The sequence below is a fragment of the Oncorhynchus nerka genome, linkage group LG14, assembly GCF_034236695.1.
Source record: "Oncorhynchus nerka isolate Pitt River linkage group LG14, Oner_Uvic_2.0, whole genome shotgun sequence".
Taxonomy (NCBI): domain Eukaryota; kingdom Metazoa; phylum Chordata; class Actinopteri; order Salmoniformes; family Salmonidae; genus Oncorhynchus; species Oncorhynchus nerka.
Window position 1 is genome coordinate 14,700,697 of NC_088409.1, and position 26,745 is coordinate 14,727,441.

The following is a 26,745-nucleotide window of genomic DNA, read 5'->3' on the forward strand; positions in this document are numbered from 1 at the left end:
TGTAGTGACTAGTGATGACTAATGAAACACTAGCCAAGGCTGTAATGACTAGTGATGACTAATGAAACACTAGCCAAGGCTGTAGTGACTAGTGATGACTAATGAAACACTAGCCAAGGCTGTAGTGACTAGTGATGACTAATGAAACACTAGCCAAGGCTGTAGTGACTAGTGATGACTAATGAAACACTAGCCAAGGCTGTAGTGACTAGTGATGACTAATGAAACACGAGCCAAGGATGTAGGGACTAGTGATGACTAATGAAACACGAGCCAAGGATGTATGTAGTGACTAATGAAACACTAGCCAAGGCTGTAGTGACTAGTGATGACTAATGAAACACTAGCCAAGGCTGTAGTGACTAGTGATTACTAATTCAACACTAGCCAAGGCTGTAGGGACTAGTGATTACTAATGAAACACTAGCCAGGGCTGTAGTGACTAGTGATGACTAATGAAACACTAGCCAGGGCTGTAGTGACTAGTGATGACTAATGAAACACTAGCCAAGGCTGTAGTGACTAGTGATGACTAATGAAACACTAGCCAAGGCTGTAGTGACTAGTGATTACTAATGAAACACTAGCCAAGGCTGTAGGGACTAGTGATTACTAATGAAACACTAGCCAAGGCTGTAGGGACTAGTAATGACTAATGAAACACTAGCCAAGGCTGTATGTAGTGACTAATGAAACACTAGCCAAGGCTGTAGTGACTAGTGATGACTAATGAAACACTAGCCAAGGCTGTAGTGACTAGTGATGACTAATGAAACACTAGCCAAGGCTGTAATGACTAGTGATGACTAATGAAACACTAGCCAAGGCTCTGTAGTGACTAGTGATGACTAATGAAACACTAGCCAAGGCTGATGACTAATGAAACACTAGCCAAGGCTGTAGTGACTAGTGATGACTAATGAAACACTAGCCAAGGCTGTAGTGACTAGTGATGACTAATGAAACACTAGCCAAGGCTGTAGTGACTAGTGATGACTAATGAAACACGAGCCAAGGGGACTAGTGATGACTAATGAAACTAGTGATGTAGTGACTAATGAAACACTAGCCAAGGCTGTAGTGACTAGTGATGACTAATGAAACACTAGCCAAGGCTGTAGTGACTAGTGATTACTAATGAACACTAGCCAAGGCTGTAGTGACTAGTGATTACTAATGAAACACTAGCCAGGGCTGTAGTGACTAGTGATGACTAATGAAACACTAGCCAGGGCTGTAGTGACTAGTGATGACTAATGAAACACTAGCCAAGGCTGTAGTGACTAGTGATGACTAATGAAACACTAGCCAAGGCTGTAGTGACTAGTGATTACTAATGAAACACTAGCCAAGGCTGTAGTGACTAGTGATTACTAATGAAACACTAGCCAAGGCTGTAGGGACTAGTGATGACTAATGAAACACTAGCCAAGGCTGTATGTAGTGATGACTAATGAAACACTAGCCAAGGCTGTAGTGACTAGTGATGACTAATGAAACACTAGCCAAGGCTGTAGTGACTAGTGATGACTAATGAAACACTAGCCAAGGCTGTAGTGACTAGTGATGACTAATGAAACACTAGCCAAGGCTGTAGTGACTAGTGATGACTAATGAAACACTAGCCAAGGCTGTAGTGACTAGTGATGACTAATGAAACACTAGCCAAGGCTGTAGTGACTAGTGATGACTAATGAAACACTAGCCAAGGCTGTAGTGACTAGTGATGACTAATGAAACACGAGCCAAGGATGTAGGGACTAGTGATGACTAATGAAACACGAGCCAGGGCTGTAGTGACTAGTGATGACTAATGAAACACTAGCCAAGGCTGTAGTGACTAGTGATGACTAATGAAACACTAGCCAAGGCTGTAGTGACTAGTGATTACTAATGAAACACTAGCCAAGGCTGTAGGGACTAGTGATTACTAATGAAACACTAGCCAGGGCTGTAGTGACTAGTGATGACTAATGAAACACTAGCCAAGGCTGTAGTGACTAGTGATGACTAATGAAACACTAGCCAAGGCTGTAGTGACTAGTGATGACTAATGAAACACTAGCCAAGGCTGTAGTGACTAGTGATGACTAATGAAACACTAGCCAAGGCTGTAGGGACTAGTGATGACTAATGAAACACTAGCCAAGGCTGTAGGGACTAGTAATGACTAATGAAACACTAGCCAAGGCTGTAGTGACTAGTGATGACTAATGAAACACTAGCCAAGGCTGTAGTGACTAGTGATGACTAATGAAACACTAGCCAAGGCTGTAGTGACTAGTGATGACTAATGAAACACTAGCCAAGGCTGTAATGACTAGTGATGACTAATGAAACACTAGCCAAGGCTGTAGTGACTAGTGATGACTAATGAAACACTAGCCAAGGCTGTAGTGACTAGTGATGACTAATGAAACACTAGCCAAGGCTGTAGTGACTAGTGATGACTAATGAAACACTAGCCAAGGCTGTAGTGACTAGTGATGACTAATGAAACACTAGCCAAGGCTGTAGGGACTAGTGATGACTAATGAAACACTAGCCAAGGCTGTAGTGACTAGTGATGACTAATGAAACACTAGCCAAGGCTGTAGTGACTAGTGATGACTAATGAAACACTAGCCAAGGCTGTAGTGACTAGTGATGACTAATGAAACACTAGCCAAGGCTGTAGTGACTAGTGATGACTAATGAAACACTAGCCAAGGCTGTAGTGACTAGTGATGACTAATGAAACACTAGCCAAGGCTGTAATGACTAGTGATGACTAATGAAACACTAGCCAAGGCTGTAGTGACTAGTGATGACTAATGAAACACTAGCCAAGGCTGTAGTGACTAGTGATGACTAATGAAACACTAGCCAAGGCTGTAGTGACTAGTGATGACTAATGAAACACTAGCCAAGGCTGTATGACTAGTGATGACTAATGAAACACTAGCCAAGGCTGTAGTGACTAGTGATGACTAATGAAACACTAGCCAAGGCTGTAGTGACTAGTGATGACTAATGAAACACTAGCCAAGGCTGTAGTGACTAGTGATGACTAATGAAACACTAGCCAAGGCTGTAGTGACTAGTGATGACTAATGAAACACTAGCCAAGGCTGTAGTGTCTAGTGATGACTAATTAAACACTAGCCAAGGCTGTAGTGACTAGTGATGACTAATGAAACACTAGCCAAGGCTGTAGGGACTAGTGATGACTAATGAAACACTAGCCAAGGCTGTAGTGACTAGTGATGACTAATGAAACACTAGCCAAGGCTGTAGTGACTAGTGATGACTAATGAAACACTAGCCAAGGCTGTAGTGACTAGTGATGACTAATGAAACACTAGCCAAGGCTGTAGTGACTAGTGATGACTAATGAAACACTAGCCAAGGCTGTAGTGACTAGTGATGACTAATGAAACACTAGCCAAGGCTGTAGTGACTAGTGATGACTAATGAAACACTAGCCAAGGCTGTAGTGACTAGTGATGACTAATGAAACACTAGCCAAGGCTGTAGTGACTAGTGATGACTAATGAAACACTAGCCAAGGCTGTAGTGACTAGTGATGACTAATGAAACACTAGCCAAGGCTGTAGGGACTAGTGATGACTAATGAAACACTAGCCAAGGCTGTATGTGTGACTAATGAAACACTGATGTATGTAGTGACTAATGAAACACTAGCCAAGGCTGTAGTGACTAGTGATGACTAATGAAACACTAGCCAAGGCTGTAATGACTAGTGATGACTAATGAAACACTAGCCAGTGCTGTAGTGACTAGTGATGACTAATGAAACACTAGCCAATGCTGTAGTGACTAGTGATGACTAATGAAACACTAGCCAAGGCTGTAGTGACTAGTGATGACTAATGAAACACTAGCCAAGGCTGTAGTGTCTAGTGATGACTAATTAAACACTAGCCAAGGCTGTAGTGACTAGTGATGACTAATGAAACACTAGCCAAGGCTGTAGGGACTAGTGATGACTAATGAAACACTAGCCAAGGCTGTAGTGACTAGTGATGACTAATGAAACACTAGCCAAGGCTGTAGTGACTAGTGATGACTAATGAAACACTAGCCAAGGCTGTAGTGACTAGTGATGACTAATTAAACACTAGCCAAGGCTGTAGTGACTAGTGATGACTAATCAAACACTAGCCAAGGCTGTAGTGACTAGTGATGACTAATGAAACACTAGCCAAGACTGTAGTGACTAGTGGTGACTAATTAAACACTAGCCAAGGCTGTAGTGACTAGTGATGACTAATCAAACACTAGCCAAGGCTGTAGTGACTAGTGATGACTAATCAAACACTAGCCAAGGCTGTAGTGACTAGTGATGACTAATGAAACACTAGCCAAGGCTGTAGTGACTAGTGATGACTAATGAAACACTAGCCAAGGCTGTAGTGACTAGTGATGACTAATGAAACACTAGCCAAGGCTGTAGTGACTAGTGATGACTAATGAAACACTAGCCAAGGCTGTGACTTGGGCTTTATTGTTGCATGTTCTTCCCCCACTAGAGGGAGATGTTCCTACGTTACGTGTGGATCTCATCAATTCTATGAGAAATGAAATACCTGATAATTGGTGTGCTAGTTATGGATATAGTCAAAAACTGTACAATGTGAGATATGTCAGACCAATACAATGTGTGGAGGTGATGAAAACATACTATGGAATAACTAAACCCAGTCTCTAACATTTCAATGCAACAATATGTGTGGATGTGATGAAATCTACTATAGGAATACAGTCACTGCGTCCCCAAATGCACCCTATACCCTAATATAGTGTGCTATTTAAAAATATATATATATATATATTTGACAAAAGCAGTGCACTACAAAGTGAATAGTGTGCCATAGGGGACGCGATATCTCTAAGTATGTACCCCCTGAGCCCCCGGGTGACCCCAATCCCGGTCTCTCTCTGAGTCTGTACCCCCTGAGCCCCAGGGTGACCCCAATCCCTGTCTCTCTTTGAGTCTGTACCCCCTGAGCCCCATGGTGACCCCAATCCCTGTCTCTCTCTGAGTCTGTACCCACTGAGCCCCATGGTGACCCCAATCCCTGTCTCTCTCTGAGTCTGTACCCACTGAGCCCCAGGGTGACCCCAATCCCGGTCTCTCTCTGAGTCTGTACCCACTGAGCCCCAGGGTGACCCCAATCCCGGTCTCTCTCTGAGTCTGTACCCACTGAGCCCCAGGGTGACCCCAATCCCGGTCTCTCTCTGAGTCTGTACCCCCTGAGCCCCAGGGTGACCCCAATCCCGGTCTCTCTCTGAGTCTGTATCCCCTGAGCCCCACGGTGACCCCAATCCCGGTCTCTCTCTGAGTCTGTACCCCCTGAGCCCCAGGGTGACCCCAATCCCGGTCTCTCTCTTATTCTGTACCCCCTGAGCCCCAGGGTGACCCCAATCCCTGTCTCTCTCTGAGTCTGTACCCACTGAGCCCCAGGGTGACCCCAATCCCGGTCTCTCTCTGAGTCTCTACCCCCTGAGCCCCAGGGTGATCCCAATCCTGGTCTCTCTCTTATTCTGTACCCCCTGAGCACCAGGGTGACCCCAATCCCTGTCTCTCTCTGGCTGCTGGTCTCACAGGTGCTGTGGCCAGTAATGAGGTGAAGCAGAAACTCCAAGAGTTTCTGTTGAGTAAATCAAACAAGGACCTGTCTACTGCCGGAGCCACACACATGCTCATCCACCACCCCAAGCTCTGGTACACGTAAGTACCCACTGTTGTGATTCTGTCTAGTAACGTCTTCCACTACCCACTGTTGTGATTCTGTCTAGTAACGTCTTCCACTACCCACTGTTGTGATTCTGTCTAGTAACTTCTTCCACTACCCACTGTTGTCTTCCCACTACCCACTGTTATGATGATTCTTCCACTACCCACTGTCTCTAGTAACTTCTTCCACTACCCACTGTTATGATCCGGTCTAGTAACTTCTTCCACTACCCACTGTTGTGATCCAGTCTAGTAACTTCTTCCACTACCCATTGTTATGATCCAGTCTAGTAACTTCTTCCACTACCCACTGTTATGATCCGGTCTAGTAACGTCTTCCACTACCCACTGTTATGATCCGGTCTAGTAACTTCTTCCACTACCCACTGTTGTGATCCAGTCTAGTAACTTCTTCCACTACCCACTGTTATGATCCGGTCTAGTAACGTCTTCCACTACCCACTGTTATGATCCGGTCTAGTAACGTCTTCCACTACCCACTGTTATGATCCAGTCTAGTAACTTCTTCCACTACCCACTGTTGTGATCCAGTCTAGTAACTTCTTCCACTACCCACTGTTATGATCCGGTCTAGTAACGTCTTCCACTACCCACTGTTATGATCCGGTCTAGTAACTTCTTCCACTACCCACTGTTGTGATCCAGTCTAGTAACTTCTTCCACTACCCACTGTTATGATCCGGTCTAGTAACTTCTTCCACTACCCACTGTTGTGATCCAGTCTAGTAACTTCTTCCACTACCCACTGTTGTGATCCGGTCTAGTAACGTCTTCCACTACCCACTGTTGTGATCCAGTCTAGTAACTTCTTCCACTACCCACTGTTATGATCCGGTCTAGTAACGTCTTCCACTACCCACTGTTGTGATCCGGTCTAGTAACTTCTTCCACTACCCACTGTTGTGATCCAGTCTAGTAACTTCTTCCACTACCCACTGTTGTGATTCTGTCTAGTAACTTCTTCCACTACCCACTGTTGTGATTCTGTCTAGTACTACCCACTGTTGTGATTCTTCTAGTAACGTTCTTCCACTACCCACTGTTGTGATTCTGTCTAGTAACTTCTTCCACTACCCACTGTTGTGATTCTGTCTAGTAACTTCTTCCACTACCCACTGTTGTGATCCAGTCTAGTAACTTCTTCCACTACCCACTGTTGTGATCCAGTCTAGTAACTTCTTCCACTACCCACTGTTATGATCCGGTCTAGTAACTTCTTCCACTACCCACTGTTGTGATCCAGTCTAGTAACTTCTTCCACTACCCACTGTTGTGATTCTGTCTAGTAACTTCTTCCACTACCCACTGTTATGATCCGGTCTAGTAACGTCTTCCACTACCCACTGTCTAGTCTTCCACTACCCACTGTTATGATCCAGTCTAGTAACTTTTCCACTACCCACTGTTGTGATCCAGTCACTACCCACTGTTGTGATCCAGTCTAGTAACTTCTTCCACTACCCACTGTTGTGATCCTGTCTAGTAACTTCTTCCACTACCCACTGTTATGATCCTGTCTAGTAACTTCTTCCACTACCCACTGTTGTGATCCAGTCTTGTGATCCGTCTAGTAACGTCTTCCCACTACCCACTGTTGTGATCCAGTCTAGTAACTTCTTCCACTACCCACTGTTATGATTCTGTCTAGTAACTTCTTCCACTACCCACTGTTGTGATCTGTCTAGAACTTCTTCCACTACCCACTGTTGTGATCCTGTCTAGTAACTTCTTCCACTACCCACTGTTGTGATTCTGTCTAGTAACTTCTTCCACTACCCACTGTTGATGATAACTTCTTCCACTACCCACTGTTATCTCCGGTCTAGTAACGTCTTCCACTACCCACTGTTGTGATCCAGTCTAGTAACTTCTTCCACTACCCACTGTTGTGATTCAGTCTAGTAACTTCTTCCACTACCCACTGTTGTGATTCTGTCTAGTAACTTCTTCCACTACCCACTGTTATGATCCAGTCTAGTAACTTCTTCCACTACCCACTGTTATGATCTAGTAACTTCTTCCACTACCCACTGTTGTGATCCAGTCTAGTAACTTCTTCCACTACCCACTGTTATGATCCGAGTAACTTCTTCCACTACCCACTGTTGTGATCCAGTCTAGTAACTTCTTCCACTACCCACTGTTGTGATCCAGTCTAGTAACTTCTTCCACTACCCACTGTTGTGATCCAGTCTCTAGTAACTTCTTCCACTACCCACTGTTGTGATCCACTAGTCTTCTTCCACTACCCACTGTTGTGATTCTGTCTAGTAACTTCTTCCACTACCCACTGTTGTGATTCTGTCTAGTAACGTCTTCCACTACCCACTGTTGTGATTCTGTCTAGTAACTTCTTCCACTACCCACTGTTGTGATTCTGTCTAGTAACTTCTTCCACTACCCACTGTTGTGATTCTGTCTAGTAACGTCTTCCACTACCCACTGTTGTGATCCAGTCTAGTAACTTCTTCCACTACCCACTGTTGTGATTCAGTCTAGTAACGTCTTCCACTACCCACTGTTGTGATTCTGTCTAGTAACTTCTTCCACTACCCACTGTTGTGATTCTGTCTGTTGTGTGATTCTGTCTAGTAACTTCTTCCACTACCCACTGTTGTGATTCTGTCTAGTAACTTCTTCCACTACCCACTGTTGTGATTCTGTCTAGTAACTTCTTCCACTACCCACTGTTGTGATTCTGTCTAGTACCCACTGTCTTCCACTAGTAACCCACTGTTATGATTCTGTCTAGTAACGTCTTCCACTACCCACTGTTGTGATTCTGTCTAGTAACGTCTTCCACTACCCACTGTTATGATTCTGTCTTCTTCCACTACCCACTGTTGTGATTCTGTCTAGTAACTTCTTCCACTACCCACTGTTGTGATTCTGTCTAGTAACTTCTTCCACTACCCACTGTTGTGATTCTGTAACTTCTTCCACTACCCACTGTAACGTCTTTCCACTACCCACTGTTGTGATTCTGTCTAGTAACTTCTTCCACTACCCACTGTTGTGATTCTGTCTAGTAACGTCTTCCACTACCCACTGTTGTGATTCTGTCTAGTAACGTCTTCCACTACCCACTGTTATGATTCTGTCTAGTAACGTCTTCCACTACCCACTGTTGTGATTCTGTCTAGTAACGTCTTCCACTACCCACTGTTGTGATTCTGTCTAGTAACTTCTTCCACTACCCACTGTTGTGATTCTGTCTAGTAACTTCTTCCACTACCCACTGTTGTGATTCTGTCTAGTAACTTCTTCCACTACCCACTGTTGTGATTCTGTCTAGTAACGTCTTCCACTACCCACTGTTGTGATTCTGTCTAGTAACGTCTTCCACTACCCACTGTTGTGATTCTGTCTAGTAACTTCTTCCACTACCCACTGTTGTGATTCTGTCTAGTAACGTGTTGTGATTCTTCCACTACCCACTGTTGTGATTCTGTCTAGTAACGTCTTCCACTACCCACTGTTGTGATTCTGTCTAGTAACGTCTTCCACTACTAGAAAAATACTAAAGCAAGCACACCATTTTTCTTCAGGAAAATGAACTTTTCTAGTTACTATTTATCATTCAAAATGATGTATATATATTTATATATATCACTATTTGCAACTTTCAAGAAGAAATAAACCAAGATTTGTGACGTGTTGGCGCTGTGTGTTCTGTGTCCAGGTCCTCCCACCACACGTCTCTGGACCAGAGTTCTTCTCCCCTGGGAGGCATGTCTCCTGTCTGCCACTATACACTCCCCTCCCCTCAGGACGGACAGGACGACTTCCCACTGAGGAAAACAGGTCCGGCCACACACGCACCCACGCACACACATAATAGTATGAACTGCTTGGCGGTCATAGGTGATAATAGTATGAACTGCTTGGCGGTCATAGATGATAATAGTATGAACTGCTTGGCGGTCATAGATGATAATAGTATGAACTGCTTGGCGGTCATAGGTGATAATAGTACGAACTGCTTGGCGGTCATAGATGATAATAGGAGGAACTGCTTGGCGGTCATAGGTGATAATAGTATGAACTGCTTGGCGGTCATAGGTGATAATAGTATGAACTGCTTGGCGGTCATAGGTGATAATAGTATGAACTGCTTGGCGGTCATAGGTGATAATAGTATGAACTGCTTGGCTGTCATAGGTGATAATAGTATGAACTGCTTGGCGGTCATAGGTGATAATAGTATGAACTGCTTGGCGGTCATAGATGATAATAGTATGAACTGCTTGGCGGTCATAGATGATAGTAGTATGAACTGCTTGGTGGTCATAGATGATAATAGCATGAACTGCTTGGCGGTCATAGGTGATAATAGTATGAACTGCTTGGTGGTCATAGATGATAATAGTATGAACTGCTTGGCGGTCATAGGTGATAATAGTATGAACTGCTTGGCGGTCATAGGTGATAATAGTATGAACTGCTTGGCGGTCATAGATGATAATAGTATGAACTGCTTGGCGGTCATAGATGATAATAGTATGAACTGCTTGGCGGTCATAGATGATAATAGTATGAACTGCTTTGGCGGTCATAGATGATAATAGTATGAACTGCTTGGCGGTCATAGGTGATAATAGTATGAACTGCTTGGCGGTCATAGATGATAATAGTATGAACTGCTTGGCGGTCATAGGTGATAATAGTATGAACTGCTTGGCGGTCATAGGTGATAATAGTATGAACTGCTTGGCGGTCATAGATGATAATAGCATGAACTGCTTGGCGGTCATAGGTGATAATAATATGAACTTTCTGTTCAATAAAGGAAAGGTAAACATGAAGTTGGGACTGAACTCGTAAACGGCGACCATGTCGCGTACAAACACACGCGATCACGCACAACAGCATACACTCAACCACACACACCAGCATACACTCAACCACACATAACAGCATACACTCAACCACACACACCAGCATACACTCAACCACACACACCAGCATACACTCAACCACACACACCAGCATACACTCAACCACACACACCAGCATACACTCAACCACACACACCAGCATACACTCAACCACACACACCAGCATACACTCAACCACACACACCAGCATCAATTGACCAAACTCAACCAAAATCAAACTCTTTCTAACACTTCATTCCAAATGAACTGCAGGACATTCCAAAGTCCTTTCTATCCTTCTATTCTCATGAGTGTTAACATTAAGATACGTGTGGATAAATCCTTCTACAGACATCTTGTCCTCAACCAGTAGTGTGTCTGCAGGGTGGTACAATGACCTTCCATCAATGAGTTATTAATACAATGAATGTGCTGTGACCTCTGTCATCCCAGGATTACCTCTGTGTATCCACACAGCATTTCCTGACCATACTGATGACCTGCTAATGACATCAGTTAGGCCTATTATGACCTTTGAACCTCCACCCCGCCCCCAAGGCCCCTCTCACCCCTCGTACCCCTTCAGGGGACCCCTTACTCAAATAATGGGGAGGGGTTACGAGGTAAGCCAGAGCAGTAGTATCTATCAGAATCCTTCCTTCCTGTTTGACCTCTCCTAACACAGAGCCAGACGTGTGCAACTCCGACAGAACACTAACACACACTGTTGACAATATCATACAAAACCAATGCAATCTTTTTCTGTTGTATTGGAATTTGATGATGCTATATATTGTGTGTTATTTTCCTCACAAAGACATAGGCTACAATATTGTTCCCTAAGAACTATCTTTGGTTATTTATTGTGTTATTAGCGATAATACACAGACAAAAGGCAAGGCCTCGCTGTTAGGGCTTCTCAGTTGAACAGTTAATGGACGACTTAAAGCACCTTTCATTTCTTCAGAGTTATGAGCTCCACTAACTCTTTTGAAAACACACAACTTGTCAGCAAAAGGCAGCTCAGGTTTGTTGGTTTAAAGCTGAGGATCTCTCTAGGGAACGCTGTATAAATAAGAATTATACCTCCCTCTTGGTTTCGCTGTGCCACAAGCTAAAACGGTTCATCATTTTGCTGTGAGGTCACGGAAATGACATTACATTCTTTCCCTTTTGTGTCTCGTCAAATTACGGCGGTGAACAATAATACCTGTTTAATGACTTTACCACATGAGCTGGCATATTGTGTATAAACACACTTTAGGGATCAGGCTCGGGGAATTATAGTGGCAGGTTTTATAGTACTTTGTAATATACATTTAAACTAATTTGTAGTCATTGTGGAGACTTTGTGGTTAAAATAACAATTGGGGAAGCACATGAAAGACAATTGTGTTTATTGTGTCTCTCTTTGAAAAAACAATCCCGCACCAGGAAATACCTCCTCTCTCTCTGTCTGGTAACATACCTGGTTAGGAGTGGCCTGCAAGTCCAAATAACCAGTTGCCAAAGTAAAATAATGTGCCTCGACCAAATAAGAGGGTTCCCAGAAATGATTTAGAATTTATCTTGCGAGGCAGACAGAGTCTTACCATCAATGCTTTAGTCTATGTTTACCATCAATGCTTTAGTCTATGTTTACCATCAATGCTTTAGCCTATGTTTACCATCAATGCTTTAGTCTATGTTTACCATCGATGCTTTAGCCTATGTTTACCATCGATGCTTTAGTCTATGTTTACCATCGATGCTTTAGTCTATGTTTACCATCAATGCTTTAGCCTGTTTACCATCAATGCTTTAGCCTATGTTTACCATCGATGCTTTAGTCTATGTTTACCATCAATGCTTTAGTCTATGTTTACCATCAATGCTTTAGCCTATGTTTACCGTCAATGCTTTAGCCTATGTTTACCATCAATGTTTTAGCCTATGTTTACCATCAATGCTTTAGTCTATGTTTACCATCAATGCTTTAGTCTATGCTTACCATCAATGCTTTAGCCTATGTTTACCATCAATGCTTTAGTCTATGTTTACCATCAATGCTTTAGCCTATGTTTACCATCAATGCTTTAGCCTATGTTTACCATCAATGCTTTAGTCTATGTTTACCATCAATGCTTTAGCCTATGTTTACCATCAATGCTTTAGCCTATGTTTACCATCAATGCTTTAGCCTATGTTTACCATCAATGCTTTAGCCTATGTTTACCATCAATGCTTTAGCCTATGTTTACCATCAATGCTTTAGCCTATGTTTACCATCAATGCTTTAGTCTATGTTTACCATCAATGCTTTAGCCTATGTTTACCATCAATGCTTTAGTCTATGTTTACCATCAATGCTTTAGCCTATGTTTACCATCAATGCTTTAGTCTATGTTTACCATCAATGCTTTAGTCTATGTTTACCATCAATGCTTTAGTCTATGTTTACCATCAATGCTTCAGCCTATGTTTACCATCAATGCTTTAGCCTATGTTTACCATCAATGCTTCAGCCTATGTTTACCATCAATGCTTTAGTCTATGTTTACCATCAATGCTTTAGTCTATGTTTACCATCAATGCTTCAGCCTATGTTTACCATCAATGCTTTAGTCTATGTTTACCATCAATGCTTTAGTCTATGTTTACCATCAATGCTTTAGTCTATGTTTACCATCAATGCTTTAGCCTATGTTTACCATCAATGCTTTAGTCTATGTTTACCATCAATGCTTTAGCCTATGTTTACCATCAATGCTTTAGCCTATGTTTACCATCAATGCTTTAGTCTATGTTTACCATCAATGCTTTAGCCTATGTTTACCATCAATGCTTTAGCCTATGTTTACCATCAATGCTTTAGCCTATGTTTACCATCAATGCTTTAGCCTATGTTTACCATCAATGCTTTAGTCTATGTTTACCATCAATGCTTTAGTCTATGTTTACCATCAATGCTTTAGCCTATGTTTACCTTTGACGCAAGCTGCAAAGAAACAGCACATTTATTAACACTAACAAAACTCTGCTTGCCTTATTCTTTGCAGAACTAAATTATAATAATCCTTATGATCTTCCTTTTGGTTTATCTTGAAATGATCTCTGTTTCTCTGAGTAATTCTTATGCATTGATAAAAGCCCCTTATAAAAAATTTCCTTTGGATTCTAGAATCTATATGTGGTCATTTTCTGTGCGAGCCCCCCCCCCCCCATTTCCTGTCCGTCTTCATTAAAGTCCTCTGAGAGATTGGCATGCAAACACACAAAGGTAGTGTTGTTCCTGGACACGTTGTCCGTCATCGATAGCTGACACTCTGACAGGCAGGTGTCACTGAGTTAAGAGGACTGTTGCCGGGCAGAATGAAGTAAGACACCACTGTTTGTTTAAGCAAAAACAGCCTTCTGAAAACAAAGTGGAGGAGACTTTACAGGTCTGGGTTGAGTCGCAAATGGCACCCTATTCCCTATATAGTGTACTACTTTTGACCAGGCCCCAGAGCGTTCTGGTCAAAAGTAGTGCACTATATATGCACTATATAGGGAATAGGGTGCCATTTGGGACACAGTCTGGGGGTTTGACTTCCTGGTTTTATAGCTTGGCTGGCCATAGGGTTGCAGTTGTTGTGGTGAAACTGTACAATTTGAGCACTTTTATGATTTGCTTTGAAGCTAGCCACTCAGCCAATTCTCCTATGCCATACCTGCTCTGCTGCCTGATGTCTCTGCTGGATAAGTCAAGAGCTACTGTACTGGTTATATTAACAATAGTCATTTTTTTAGTTCCGTGTTTTTTTTGTTTCTACAGTCACATGGCCTTGAAAGACACAGAACCTTTGCCTTGGTTTGGACGATTTCAAAAGGATCAAACACACTTCATTTGACAGGCTATGAAATATGAATTGTTGTTGTTGATGCATTTACATTGCAGTGGGAGATGGGGAGCCCAGGTGCCCTTGTGTTGTTCCATCTACTGATTTACATTGCAGTGGGAGATGGGGAGCCCAGGTGCCCTTGTGTTGTTCCATCTACTGATTTACATTGCAGTGGGAGATGGGGAGCCCAGGTGCCCTTGTGTTGTTCCATCTACTGATTTACATTGCAGTGGGAGATGGGGAGCCCAGGTGCCCTTGTGTTACATTTACATTTACATTTAAGTCATTTAGCAGACGCTCTTATCCAGAGCGACTTACAAATTGGTGCTTTCACCTTATGACATCCAGTGGAACAGCCACTTTACAATAGTGCATCTAGGTCTTTTAAGGGGGGAGAAGGATTACTTTATCCTATCCTAGGTATTCCTTAAAGAGGTGGGGTTTCAGGTGTCTCCGGAAGGTGGTGATTGACTCCGCTGTCCTGGCGTCGTGAGGGAGTTTGTTCCACCATTGGGGGGCCAGAGCAGCGAACAGTTTTGACTGGGCTGAGCGGGAACTGTACTTCCTCAGTGGTAGGGAGGCGAGCAGGCCAGAGGTGGATGAACGCAGTGCCCTTGTTTGGGTGTAGGGCCTGATCAGAGCCTGGAGGTAGTGAGGTGCCGTTCCCCTCACAGCTCCGTAGGCAAGCACCATGGTCTTGTAGCGGATGCGAGCTTCAACTGGAAGCCAGTGGAGAGAGCGGAGGAGCGGGGTGACGTGAGAGAACTTGGGAAGGTTGAACACCAGACGGGCTGCGGCGTTCTGGATGAGTTGTAGGGGTTTAATGGCACAGGCAGGGAGCCCAGCCAACAGCGAGTTGCAGTAATCCAGACGGGAGATGACAAGTGCCTGGATTAGGACCTGCGCCGCTTCCTGTGTGAGGCAGGGTCGTACTCTGGGATGTTGTAGAGCATGAACCTACAGGAACGGGCCACCGCCTTGATGTTATTTGAGAACGACAGGGTGTTGTCCAGGATCACGCCAAGGTTCTTAGCGCTCTGGGACGAGGACACAATGGAGTTGTCAACCGTGATGGCGAGATCATGGAACGGGCAGTCCTTCCCCGGGAGGAAGAGCAGCTCCGTCTTGCCGAGGTTCAGCTTGAGGTGATGATCCGTCATCCACACTGATATGTCTGCCAGACATGCAGAGATGCGATTCGCCACCTGATCGTCAGAAGGGGGAAAGGAGAAGATTAATTGTGTGTCGTCTGCATAGCAATGATAGGAGAGACCATGTGAGGTTATGACAGAGCCAAGTGACTTGGTGTATAGCGAGAATAGGAGAGGGCCTAGAACAGAGCCCTGGGGGACACCAGTGGTGAGAGCACGTGGTGAGGAGACTGATTCTCGCCACGCCACCTGGTAGGAGCGACCTGTCAGGTAGGACGCAATCCAAGCGTGGGCCGCGCCGGAGATGCCCAACTCGGAGAGGGTGGAGAGGAGGATCTGATGGTTCACAGTATCGAAGGCAGCCGATAGGTCTAGAAGGATGAGAGCAGAGGAGAGAGAGTTAGCTTTAGCAGTGCGGAGCGCCTCCGTGATACAGAGAAGAGCAGTCTCAGTTGAATGACTAGTCTTGAAACCTGACTGATTTGGATCAAGAAGGTCATTCTGAGAGAGATAGCGGGAGAGCTGGCCAAGGACGGCACGTTCAAGAGTTTTGGAGAGGAAAGAAAGAAGGGATACTGGTCTGTAGTTGTTGACATCGGAGGGATCGAGTGTAGGTTTTTTCAGAAGGGGTGCAACTCTCGCTCTCTTGAAGACGGGAGGGACGTAGCCAGCGGTCAGGGATGAGTTGATGAGCGAGGTGAGGTAAGGGAGAAGGTCACCGGAGATGGTCTGGAGAAGAGAGGAGGGATAGGGTCAAGCGGGCAGGTTGTTGGGCGGCCGGCCGTCACAAGACGCGAGATGTCATCTGGAGAGAGAGGGGAGAAAGAGGTCAGAGCTCAGGGTAGGGCAGTGTGAGCAGAACCAGCGGTGTCGTTTGACTTAGCAAACGAGGATCGGATGTCGTCGACCTTCTTTTCAAAATGGTTGACGAAGTCATCTGCAGAGAGGGAGGAGGGGGGAGGGGAGGAGGATTCAAGAGGGAGGAGAAGGTGGCAAAGAGCTTCCTAGGGTTAGAGGCAGATGCTTGGAATTTAGAGTGGTAGAAAGTGGCTTTAGCAGCAGAGACAGAGGAGGAAAATGTAGAGAGGAGGGAGTGAAAGGATGCCAGGTCCGCAGGGAGGCGAGTTTTCCTCCATTTCCGCTCGGCTGCCCGGAGCCCTGTTCTGTGAGCTCGCAATGAGTCGTCGAGCCACGGAGCGGGAGGGGAGGACCGAGCCGGCCTGGAGGATAGGGGACATAGAGAGTCAAAGGATGCAGAAAGGGAGGAGAGGAGGGTTGAGGAGGCAGAATCAGGAGATAGGTTGGAGAAGGTTTGAGCAGAGGGAAGAGATGATAGGATGGAAGAGGAGAGAGTAGCGGGGAGAGAGAGCGAAGGTTGGGACGGCGCGATACCATCCGAGTAGGGGCAGTGTGGGAAGTGTTGGATGAGAGCGAGAGGGAAAAGGATACAAGGTAGTGGTCGGAGACTTGGAGGGGAGTTGCAATGAGGTTAGTGGAGGAACAGCATCTAGTAAAGATGAGGTCGAGCGTATTGCCTGCCTTGTGAGTAGGGGGGAAGGTGAGAGGGTGAGGTCAAAAGAGGAGAGGAGTGGAAAGAAGGAGGCAGAGAGGAATGAGTCAAAGGTAGACGTGGGGAGGTTAAAGTCGCCCAGAAATGTGAGAGGTGAGCCGTCCTCAGGAAAGGAGCTTATCAAGGCATCAAGCTCATTGATGAACTCTCCGAGGGAACCTGGAGGGCGATAAATGATAAGGATGTTAAGCTTGAAAGGGCTGGTAACTGTGACAGCATGGAATTCAAAGGAGGCGATAGACAGATGGGTAAGGGGAGAAAGAGAGAATGACCACTTGGGAGAGATGAGGATCCCGGTGCCACCACCCCGCTGACCAGAAGCTCTCGGGGTGTGCGAGAGCACGTGGGCGGACGAAGAGAGAGCAGTAGGAGTAGCGGTGTTGTCTGTGGTGATCCATGTTTCCGTCAGAGCCAAGAAGTCGAGGGACTGGAGGGAGGCATAGGCTGAGATGAACTCTGCCTTGTTGGCCGCAGATCGGCAGTTCCAGAGGCTACCGGAGACCTGGAACTCCACGTGGGTCGTGCGCGCTGGGACCACCAGATTAGGGTGGCTGCGGCCATGCGGTGTGGAGCGTTTGTATGGTCTGTGCAGAGAGGAGAGAACAGGGATAGACAGACACATAGTTGACAGGCTAGAGAAGAGGCTACGCTAATGCAGAGGAGATTGGAATGACAAGTGGACTACACGTCTCGAATGTTCAGAAAGTTAAGCTTACGTAGCAAGAATCTAATTGACTAAAATGATTAAAATGATAGAGTACTGCTGGGGTAGGCTAGCTGCGTTGTTGACACTACCCTAATCAAGTCGCACCGTTGAGTGTGAAGTTTCTACAATGCTGCTTATCGGGAGCTAGCTGGCTAGCTAGCAGTGTTGGTTACGTTACGTTGCGTTAGGAGAACGACAATAGCTGGCTAGCTAACCTAGAAAATCGCTCTAGACTACACAATTATCTTTGAAACAAAGACGGCTATGTAGCTAGCTATGTAGCTAGCTACGATCAAACAAATCACACCGTTGGGACTGTAATGAAATGAAATGAAAAAGTGATACTACCTGTGGAGCGACGCGGAATGCGACCGGAATGCGAAAGTTCTATTCAGTAGACGTTGGCTGGCTATTGGCTAGCTAGGAGTGTTTCCTACGTTAAGGACGACAAAATAGCTGGCTAGCTAACCTCGGTGAATTAAGATAATCACTCTAAGACTACACACTCTAAACTACACATTTATCTTGGATACGAAGACAGCAAAGACAACTATGTAGCTATCTAATACTACACTAATCAAGTCGTTCGGTTGAGTGTGATAGTTACTACAGTGCTACGGTAGCCGGTGAACGTATGCTAGCTGGCTAGCTGCTAGGCAGATAGGAGGGCGACGAAATACGATAATAACGCAATTATCACTCTAAGACTCCACACTCTAAGCTACACAATTATCTTGGATACGAAGACAGCAAAGACAACTATGTAGCTAGCTATGTAGCTAGCTAACACTACACTAATCAAGTCGTTCAGTTGAGTGTGATAGTTACTACAGTGCTACGGTAGCCGGTGAACGTATGCTAGCTGGCTAGCTGCTAGGCAGATAGGAGGGCGACGAAATACGATAATAACGCAATTATCACTCTAAGCTACACAATTATCTTAGATACGAAGACAGCAAAGACAACTATGTAGCTAGCTATGTAGCTAGCTAACACTACACTAATCAAGACGTTCAGTTGAGTGTGATAGTTACTACAGTGCTACGGTAGACGGTGAACGTGTTGTTGTTCCATCTACTGATTTACATTGCAGTGGGAGATGGGGAGCCCAGGTGCCCTTGTGTTGTTCCATCTACTGATTTACATTGCAGTGGGAGATGGGGAGCCCAGGTGCCCTTGTGTTGTTCCATCTACTGATTTACATTGCAGTGGGAGATGGGGAGCCCAGGTGCCCTTGTGTTGTTCCATCTACTGATTTACATTGCAGTGGGAGATGGGGAGCCCAGGTGCCCTTGTGTTGTTCCATCTACTAATATACATTGCAGTGGGAGATGGGGAGCCCAGGTGCCCTTGTGTTGTTCCATCTACTGATTTACATTGCAGTGGGAGATGGGGAGCCCAGGTGTCCAGTGGGTCCTTGTCTCCTCTTCATGGTGTTCCATCTACACACTTATTAAGGCCAGTGTGTGTCCAGTGGGTCCTTGTCTCCTCTTCATGGTGTTCCATCTACACACTTATTAAGGCCAGTGTGTGTCCAGTGGGTCCTTGTCTCCTCTTCAAGGTGTTCCATCTACACACTTATTAAGGCGTGTGTGTCCAGTGGGTCCTTGTCTCCTCTTCAAGGTGTTCCATCTACACACTTATTAAGGCCAGTGTGTGTCCAGTGGGTCCTCGTCTCCTCTTCATGGTGTTCCATCTACAGACTTATTAAGGCCAGTGTGTGTCCAGTGGGTCCTTGTCTCCTCTTCATGGTGTTCCATCTACAGACTTATTAAGGCCAGTGTGTGTCCAGTGGGTCCTTGTCTCCTCTTCATGGTGTTCCATCTACACACTTATTAAGGCCAGTGTGTGTCCAGTGGGTCCTCGTCTCCTCTTCATGGTGTTCCATCTACACACTTATTAAGGCCAGTGTGTGTCCAGTGGGTCCTCGTCTCCTCTTCATGGTGTTCCATCTACAGACTTATTAAGGTCAGTGTGTGTCCAGTGGGTCCTCGTCTCCTCTTCATGGTGTTCCATCTACACACTTATTAAGGCCAGTGTGTGTCCAATGGGTCCTCGTCTCTTCTTCATGGTGTTCCATCTACACACTTATTAAGGCCAGTGTGTGTCCAGTGGGTCCTTGTCTCCTCTTCATGGTGTTCCATCTACAGACTTATTAAGGCCAGTGTGTGTCCAGTGGGTCCTCGTCTCTTCTTCATGGTGTTCCATCTACAGACGTATTAAGGTGAAGGCTGTTTAAGAACTAAGCCCATAAGCATTACAAATGCTTCCTCTCCTCTGGAATCAGTCCATGTTAGGCTTCTCTAATCAGAAAAGGCCTAGCGGATTCATCGTGCTTTGATCACAAGACCATCCCTTGAATACATCCTTCACCCCCCCAAAAAAGCTTTTTATTCCACAAAGCAATACAATTCCACGTGATAAGCTTGTTTACTTGACCGTACATCCTCTTTATGCAATGTCCAAGAATAGACGGGTCTCAGATCATGTGATGCCCCGGGCCGTGGTAAGACCAGCCTGACTTAGAGGAAAGGAGAGGTGCAACACCCTCATCTCCACTCTTGACCCACTTACCAAACGTGTGTAGCAGGTGCAGTGGAAGGAGGATTTCACATTGCTTTCTGAAACCAGGGGATATTTTAAGGCCTGGATGCCTGGAGGCAAAGTAACCCGCTCCGTGTACCTCCCCATGGTGAGACAATGATCCGTGCTCATTTCAATAGTAATACAATCGGGTGAAACATTGTACATTTGTCTGGACTGGATGAGTTCATGGAAGGGTTCATGGATTTTGAAGCCGGTGGCTTTTGATAAGTATCGTAGAATGACTTATGAACAGGGAAAGAATCTGGTCGAGCTGTATAGCTTACCCAGCTGAGCCGAGCTGTATATCTGAGCCAGCTGAGCCGAGCTGTATATCTGAGCCAGCTGAGCCGAGCTGTATATCTGAGCCAGCTGAGCCGAGCTGTATATCTGAGCCAGCTGAGCCGAGCTGTATAGCTTACCCAGCTGAGCCGAGCTGTATATCTGAGCCAGCTGAGCCTGCTGTATATCTGAGCCAGTTGAGCCAGCTGTATATCTGAGCCAGCTGTATATCTGAGCCTGCTGTATATCTGAGCCAGTTGAGCCAGCTGTATATCTGAGCCAGCTGTATATCTGAGCCAGTACAGAACAGTTCAAGTTTGTATGAAAAGGGTATAAAGGTAAGGCCTTGTAGCCAACAGCACACAGTATCCCAGCATATAGTCTTTCTGTAAGGCTCGGTCCCAAATAGCACCCTATTCCCTACATAGTGCACTACGGGCCCTCTGGGCCTGGTCAAAAGCAGTGCTCTATATCGGGAATAGAGTGCCATTTGGGACATAGCCTAAGAGTCCCCCTAGCCAGCCACCTGGCCTTGTCTTGGTCCGGCAGCCTAATGGAGAAGGCATCACACTGACAGCAGAGTTAACATTGAGATGTAGTGGAGACAGGCATCACACTGACAGCAGAGTTAACATAGAGATGGAGAGGAGACAGGCATCACACTGACAGAGTTAACATTGAGATGTAGTGGAGACAGGCATCACACTGACAGCAGAGTTAACATAGAGATGGAGAGGAGACAGGCATCACACTGACAGAGTTAACATTGAGATGGAGAGGAGACAGGCATCACACTGACAGAGTTAACATTGAGATGTAGTGGAGACAGGCATCACACTGACAGAGTTAACATTGAGATGTAGTGGAGACAGGCATCACACTGACAGCAGAGTTAACATTGAGATGGAGAGGAGACAGGCATCACACTGACAGCAGAGTTAACATTGAGATGGAGAGGAGACAGGCATCACACTGACAGAGTTAATATTGAGATGGAGAGGAGACAGGCATCACACTGACAGAGTTAACATTGAGATGGAGAGGAGACAGGCATCACACTGACAGAGTTAATATTGAGATGGAGAGGAGACAGGCATCACACTGACAGAGTTAACATTGAGATGGAGAGGAGACAGGCATCACACTGACAGCAGAGTTAACATTGAGATGGAGAGGAGACAGGCATCACACTGACAGCAGAGTTAACATTGAGATGGAGAGGAGACAGGCATCACACTGACAGCAGAGTTAACATTGAGATGGAGAGGAGACAGGCATCACACTGACAGAGTTAACATTGAGATGGAGAGGAGACAGGCATCACACTGACAGAGTTAATATCGAGATGGAGAGGAGACAGGCATCACACTGACAGAGTTAACATTGAGATGGAGAGGAGACAGGCATCACACTGACAGCAGAGTTAACATTGAGATGGAGAGGAGACAGGCATCACACTGACAGAGTTAACATTGAGATGTAGTGGAGACAGGCATCACACTGACAGCAGAGTTAACATTGAGATGGAGAGGAGACAGGCATCACACTGACAGCAGAGTTAACATTGAGATGGAGAGGAGACAGGCATCACACTGACAGCAGAGTTAACATTGAGATGGAGAGGAGACAGGCATCACACTGACAGCAGAGTTAACATTGAGATGTAGTGGAGACAGGCATCACACTGACAGCAGAGTTAACATTGAGATGGAGAGGAGACAGGCATCACACTGACAGAGTTAACATTGAGATGGAGAGGAGACAGGCATCACACTGACAGAGTTAACATTGAGATGTAGTGGAGACAGGCATCACACTGACAGCAGAGTTAACATTGAGATGGAGAGGAGACAGGCATCACACTGACAGAGTTAACATTGAGATGGAGAGGAGACAGGCATCACACTGACAGAGTTAACATTGAGATGGAGAGGAGACAGGCATCACACTGACAGAGTTAACATTGAGATGGAGAGGAGACAGGCATCACACTGACAGAGTTAACATTGAGATGTAGTGGAGACAGGCATCACACTGACAGCAGAGTTAACATAGAGATGGAGAGGAGACAGGCATCACACTGACAGAGTTAACATTGAGATGCAGAGGAGACAGGCATCACACTGACAGAGTTAACATTGAGATGTAGTGGAGACAGGCATCACACTGACAGAGTTAACATTGAGATGTAGTGGAGACAGGCATCACACTGACAGCAGAGTTAACATTGAGATGGAGAGGAGACAGGCATCACACTGACAGCAGAGTTAACATTGAGATGGAGAGGAGACAGGCATCACACTGACAGAGTTAATATTGAGATGGAGAGGAGACAGGCATCACACTGACAGAGTTAACATTGAGATGGAGAGGAGACAGGCATCACACTGACAGAGTTAATATTGAGATGGAGAGGAGACAGGCATCACACTGACAGAGTTAACATTGAGATGGAGAGGAGACAGGCATCACACTGACAGCAGAGTTAACATTGAGATGGAGAGGAGACAGGCATCACACTGACAGCAGAGTTAACATTGAGATGGAGAGGAGACAGGCATCACACTGACAGCAGAGTTAACATTGAGATGGAGAGGAGACAGGCATCACACTGACAGAGTTAACATTGAGATGGAGAGGAGACAGGCATCACACTGACAGAGTTAATATCGAGATGGAGAGGAGACAGGCATCACACTGACAGAGTTAACATTGAGATGGAGAGGAGACAGGCATCACACTGACAGCAGAGTTAACATTGAGATGGAGAGGAGACAGGCATCACACTGACAGAGTTAACATTGAGATGTAGTGGAGACAGGCATCACACTGACAGCAGAGTTAACATTGAGATGTAGTGGAGACAGGCATCACACTGACAGCAGAGTTAACATTGAGATGGAGAGGAGACAGGCATCACACTGACAGCAGAGTTAACATTGAGATGGAGAGGAGACAGGCATCACACTGACAGCAGAGTTAACATAGAGATGGAGAGGAGACAGGCATCACACTGACAGCAGAGTTAACATTGAGATGTAGTGGAGACAGGCATCACACTGACAGCAGAGTTAACATTGAGATGGAGAGGAGACAGGCATCACACTGACAGAGTTAACATTGAGATGGAGAGGAGACAGGCATCACACTGACAGCAGAGTTAACATTGAGATGGAGAGGAGACAGGCATCACACTGACAGCAGAGTTAACATTGAGATGGAGAGGAGACAGGCATCACACTGACAGCAGAGTTAACATTGAGATGGAGAGGAGACAGGCATCACACTGACAGAGTTAACATTGAGATGGAGAGGAGACAGGCATCACACTGACAGAGTTAATATCGAGATGGAGAGGAGACAGGCATCACACTGACAGAGTTAACATTGAGATGGAGAGGAGACAGGCATCACACTGACAGCAGAGTTAACATTGAGATGGAGAGGAGACAGGCATCACACTGACAGAGTTAACATTGAGATGTAGTGGAGACAGGCATCACACTGACAGCAGAGTTAACATTGAGATGGAGAGGAGACAGGCATCACACTGACAGCAGAGTTAACATTGAGATGGAGAGGAGACAGGCATCACACTGACAGCAGAGTTAACATAGAGATGGAGAGGAGACAGGCATCACACTGACAGCAGAGTTAACATTGAGATGTAGTGGAGACAGGCATCACACTGACAGCAGAGTTAACATTGAGATGGAGAGGAGACAGGCATCACACTGACAGAGTTAACATTGAGATGGAGAGGAGACAGGCATCACACTGACAGAGTTAACATTGAGATGTAGTGGAGACAGGCATCACACTGACAGCAGAGTTAACATTGAGATGGAGAGGAGACAGGCATCACACTGACAGAGTTAACATTGAGATGGAGAGGAGACAGGCATCACACTGACAGAGTTAACATTGAGATGGAGAGGAGACAGGCATCACACTGACAGAGTTAACATTGAGATGGAGAGGAGACAGGCATCACACTGACAGAGTTAACATTGAGATGTAGTGGAGACAGGCATCACACTGACAGCAGAGTTAACATTGAGATGGAGAGGAGACAGGCATCACACTGACAGCAGAGTTAACATTGAGATGGAGAGGAGACAGGCATCACACTGACAGCAGTGTTAACATAGAGATGGAGAGGAGACAGGCATCACACTGACAGCAGAGTTAACATTGAGATGTAGTGGAGACAGGCATCACACTGACAGCAGAGTTAACATTGAGATGGAGAGGAGACAGGCATCACACTGACAGAGTTAACATTGAGATGGAGAGGAGACAGGCATCACACTGACAGAGTTAACATTGAGATGTAGTGGAGACAGGCATCACACTGACAGCAGAGTTAACATTGAGATGGAGAGGAGACAGGCATCACACTGACAGAGTTAACATTGAGATGGAGAGGAGACAGGCATCACACTGACAGAGTTAACATTGAGATGGGAGAGGAGACAGGCATCACACTGACAGAGTTAACATTGAGATGTAGTGGAGACAGGCATCACACTGACAGCAGAGTTAACATTGAGATGGAGAGGAGACAGGCATCACACTGACAGAGTTAACATTGAGATGGAGAGGAGACAGGCATCACACTGACAGAGTTAACATTGAGATGGAGAGGAGACAGGCATCACACTGACAGAGTTAATATTGAGATGGAGAGGAGACAGGCATCACACTGACAGAGTTAATATTGAGATGGAGAGGAGACAGGCATCACACTGACAGAGTTAACATTGAGATGGAGAGGAGACAGGCATCACACTGACAGCAGAGTTAACATTGAGATGGAGAGGAGACAGGCATCACACTGACAGCAGAGTTAACATTGAGATGGAGAGGAGACAGGCATCACACTGACAGCAGAGTTAACATTGAGATGGAGAGGAGACAGGCATCACACTGACAGAGTTAACATTGAGATGGAGAGGAGACAGGCATCACACTGACAGAGTTAATATTGAGATGGAGAGGAGACAGGCATCACACTGACAGAGTTAACATTGAGATGGAGAGGAGACAGGCATCACACTGACAGCAGAGTTAACATTGAGATGGAGAGGAGACAGGCATCACACTGACAGAGTTAACATTGAGATGTAGTGGAGACAGGCATCACACTGACAGCAGAGTTAACATTGAGATGGAGAGGAGACAGGCATCACACTGACAGCAGAGTTAACATTGAGATGGAGAGGAGACAGGCATCACACTGACAGCAGAGTTAACATTGAGATGGAGAGGAGACAGGCATCACACTGACAGCAGAGTTAACATTGAGATGTAGTGGAGACAGGCATCACACTGACAGCAGAGTTAACATTGAGATGGAGAGGAGACAGGCATCACACTGACAGAGTTAACATTGAGATGGAGAGGAGACAGGCATCACACTGACAGAGTTAACATTGAGATGTAGTGGAGACAGGCATCACACTGACAGCAGAGTTAACATTGAGATGGAGAGGAGACAGGCATCACACTGACAGAGTTAACATTGAGATGTAGTGGAGACAGGCATCACACTGACAGCAGAGTTAACATTGAGATGGAGAGGAGACAGGCATCACACTGACAGAGTTAACATTGAGATGGAGAGGAGACAGGCATCACACTGACAGAGTTAACATTGAGATGGAGAGGAGACAGGCATCACACTGACAGAGTTAACATTGAGATGGAGAGGAGACAGGCATCACACTGACAGAGTTAACATTGAGATGTAGTGGAGACAGGCATCACACTGACAGCAGAGTTAACATTGAGATGGAGAGGAGACAGGCATCACACTGACAGAGTTAACATTGAGATGGAGAGGAGACAGGCATCACACTGACAGAGTTAACATTGAGATGTAGTGGAGACAGGCATCACACTGACAGAGTTAACATTGAGATGTAGTGGAGACAGGCATCACACTGACAG

The 26,745-nt window shown here is 45.5% G+C and overlaps 1 protein-coding gene across 1 annotated transcript in view; it reads left to right on the forward strand.

Moving 5' to 3' along the window:
- The first annotated feature begins 4,897 nt into the window (after nt 1-4,897).
- The window catches only part of LOC115120295 (histone deacetylase 9-B-like), a 57,717-nt gene continuing 35,869 nt past the window's right edge, over nt 4,898-26,745 (forward strand). Inside the window, exons 1-3 of the mRNA XM_065027165.1 lie at nt 4,898-4,918; nt 5,568-5,734; nt 9,444-9,565. Coding sequence (XP_064883237.1) covers nt 4,898-4,918; nt 5,568-5,734; nt 9,444-9,565 — 310 coding nt within the window. The remainder of the gene's footprint in view (nt 4,919-5,567; nt 5,735-9,443; nt 9,566-26,745) is intronic.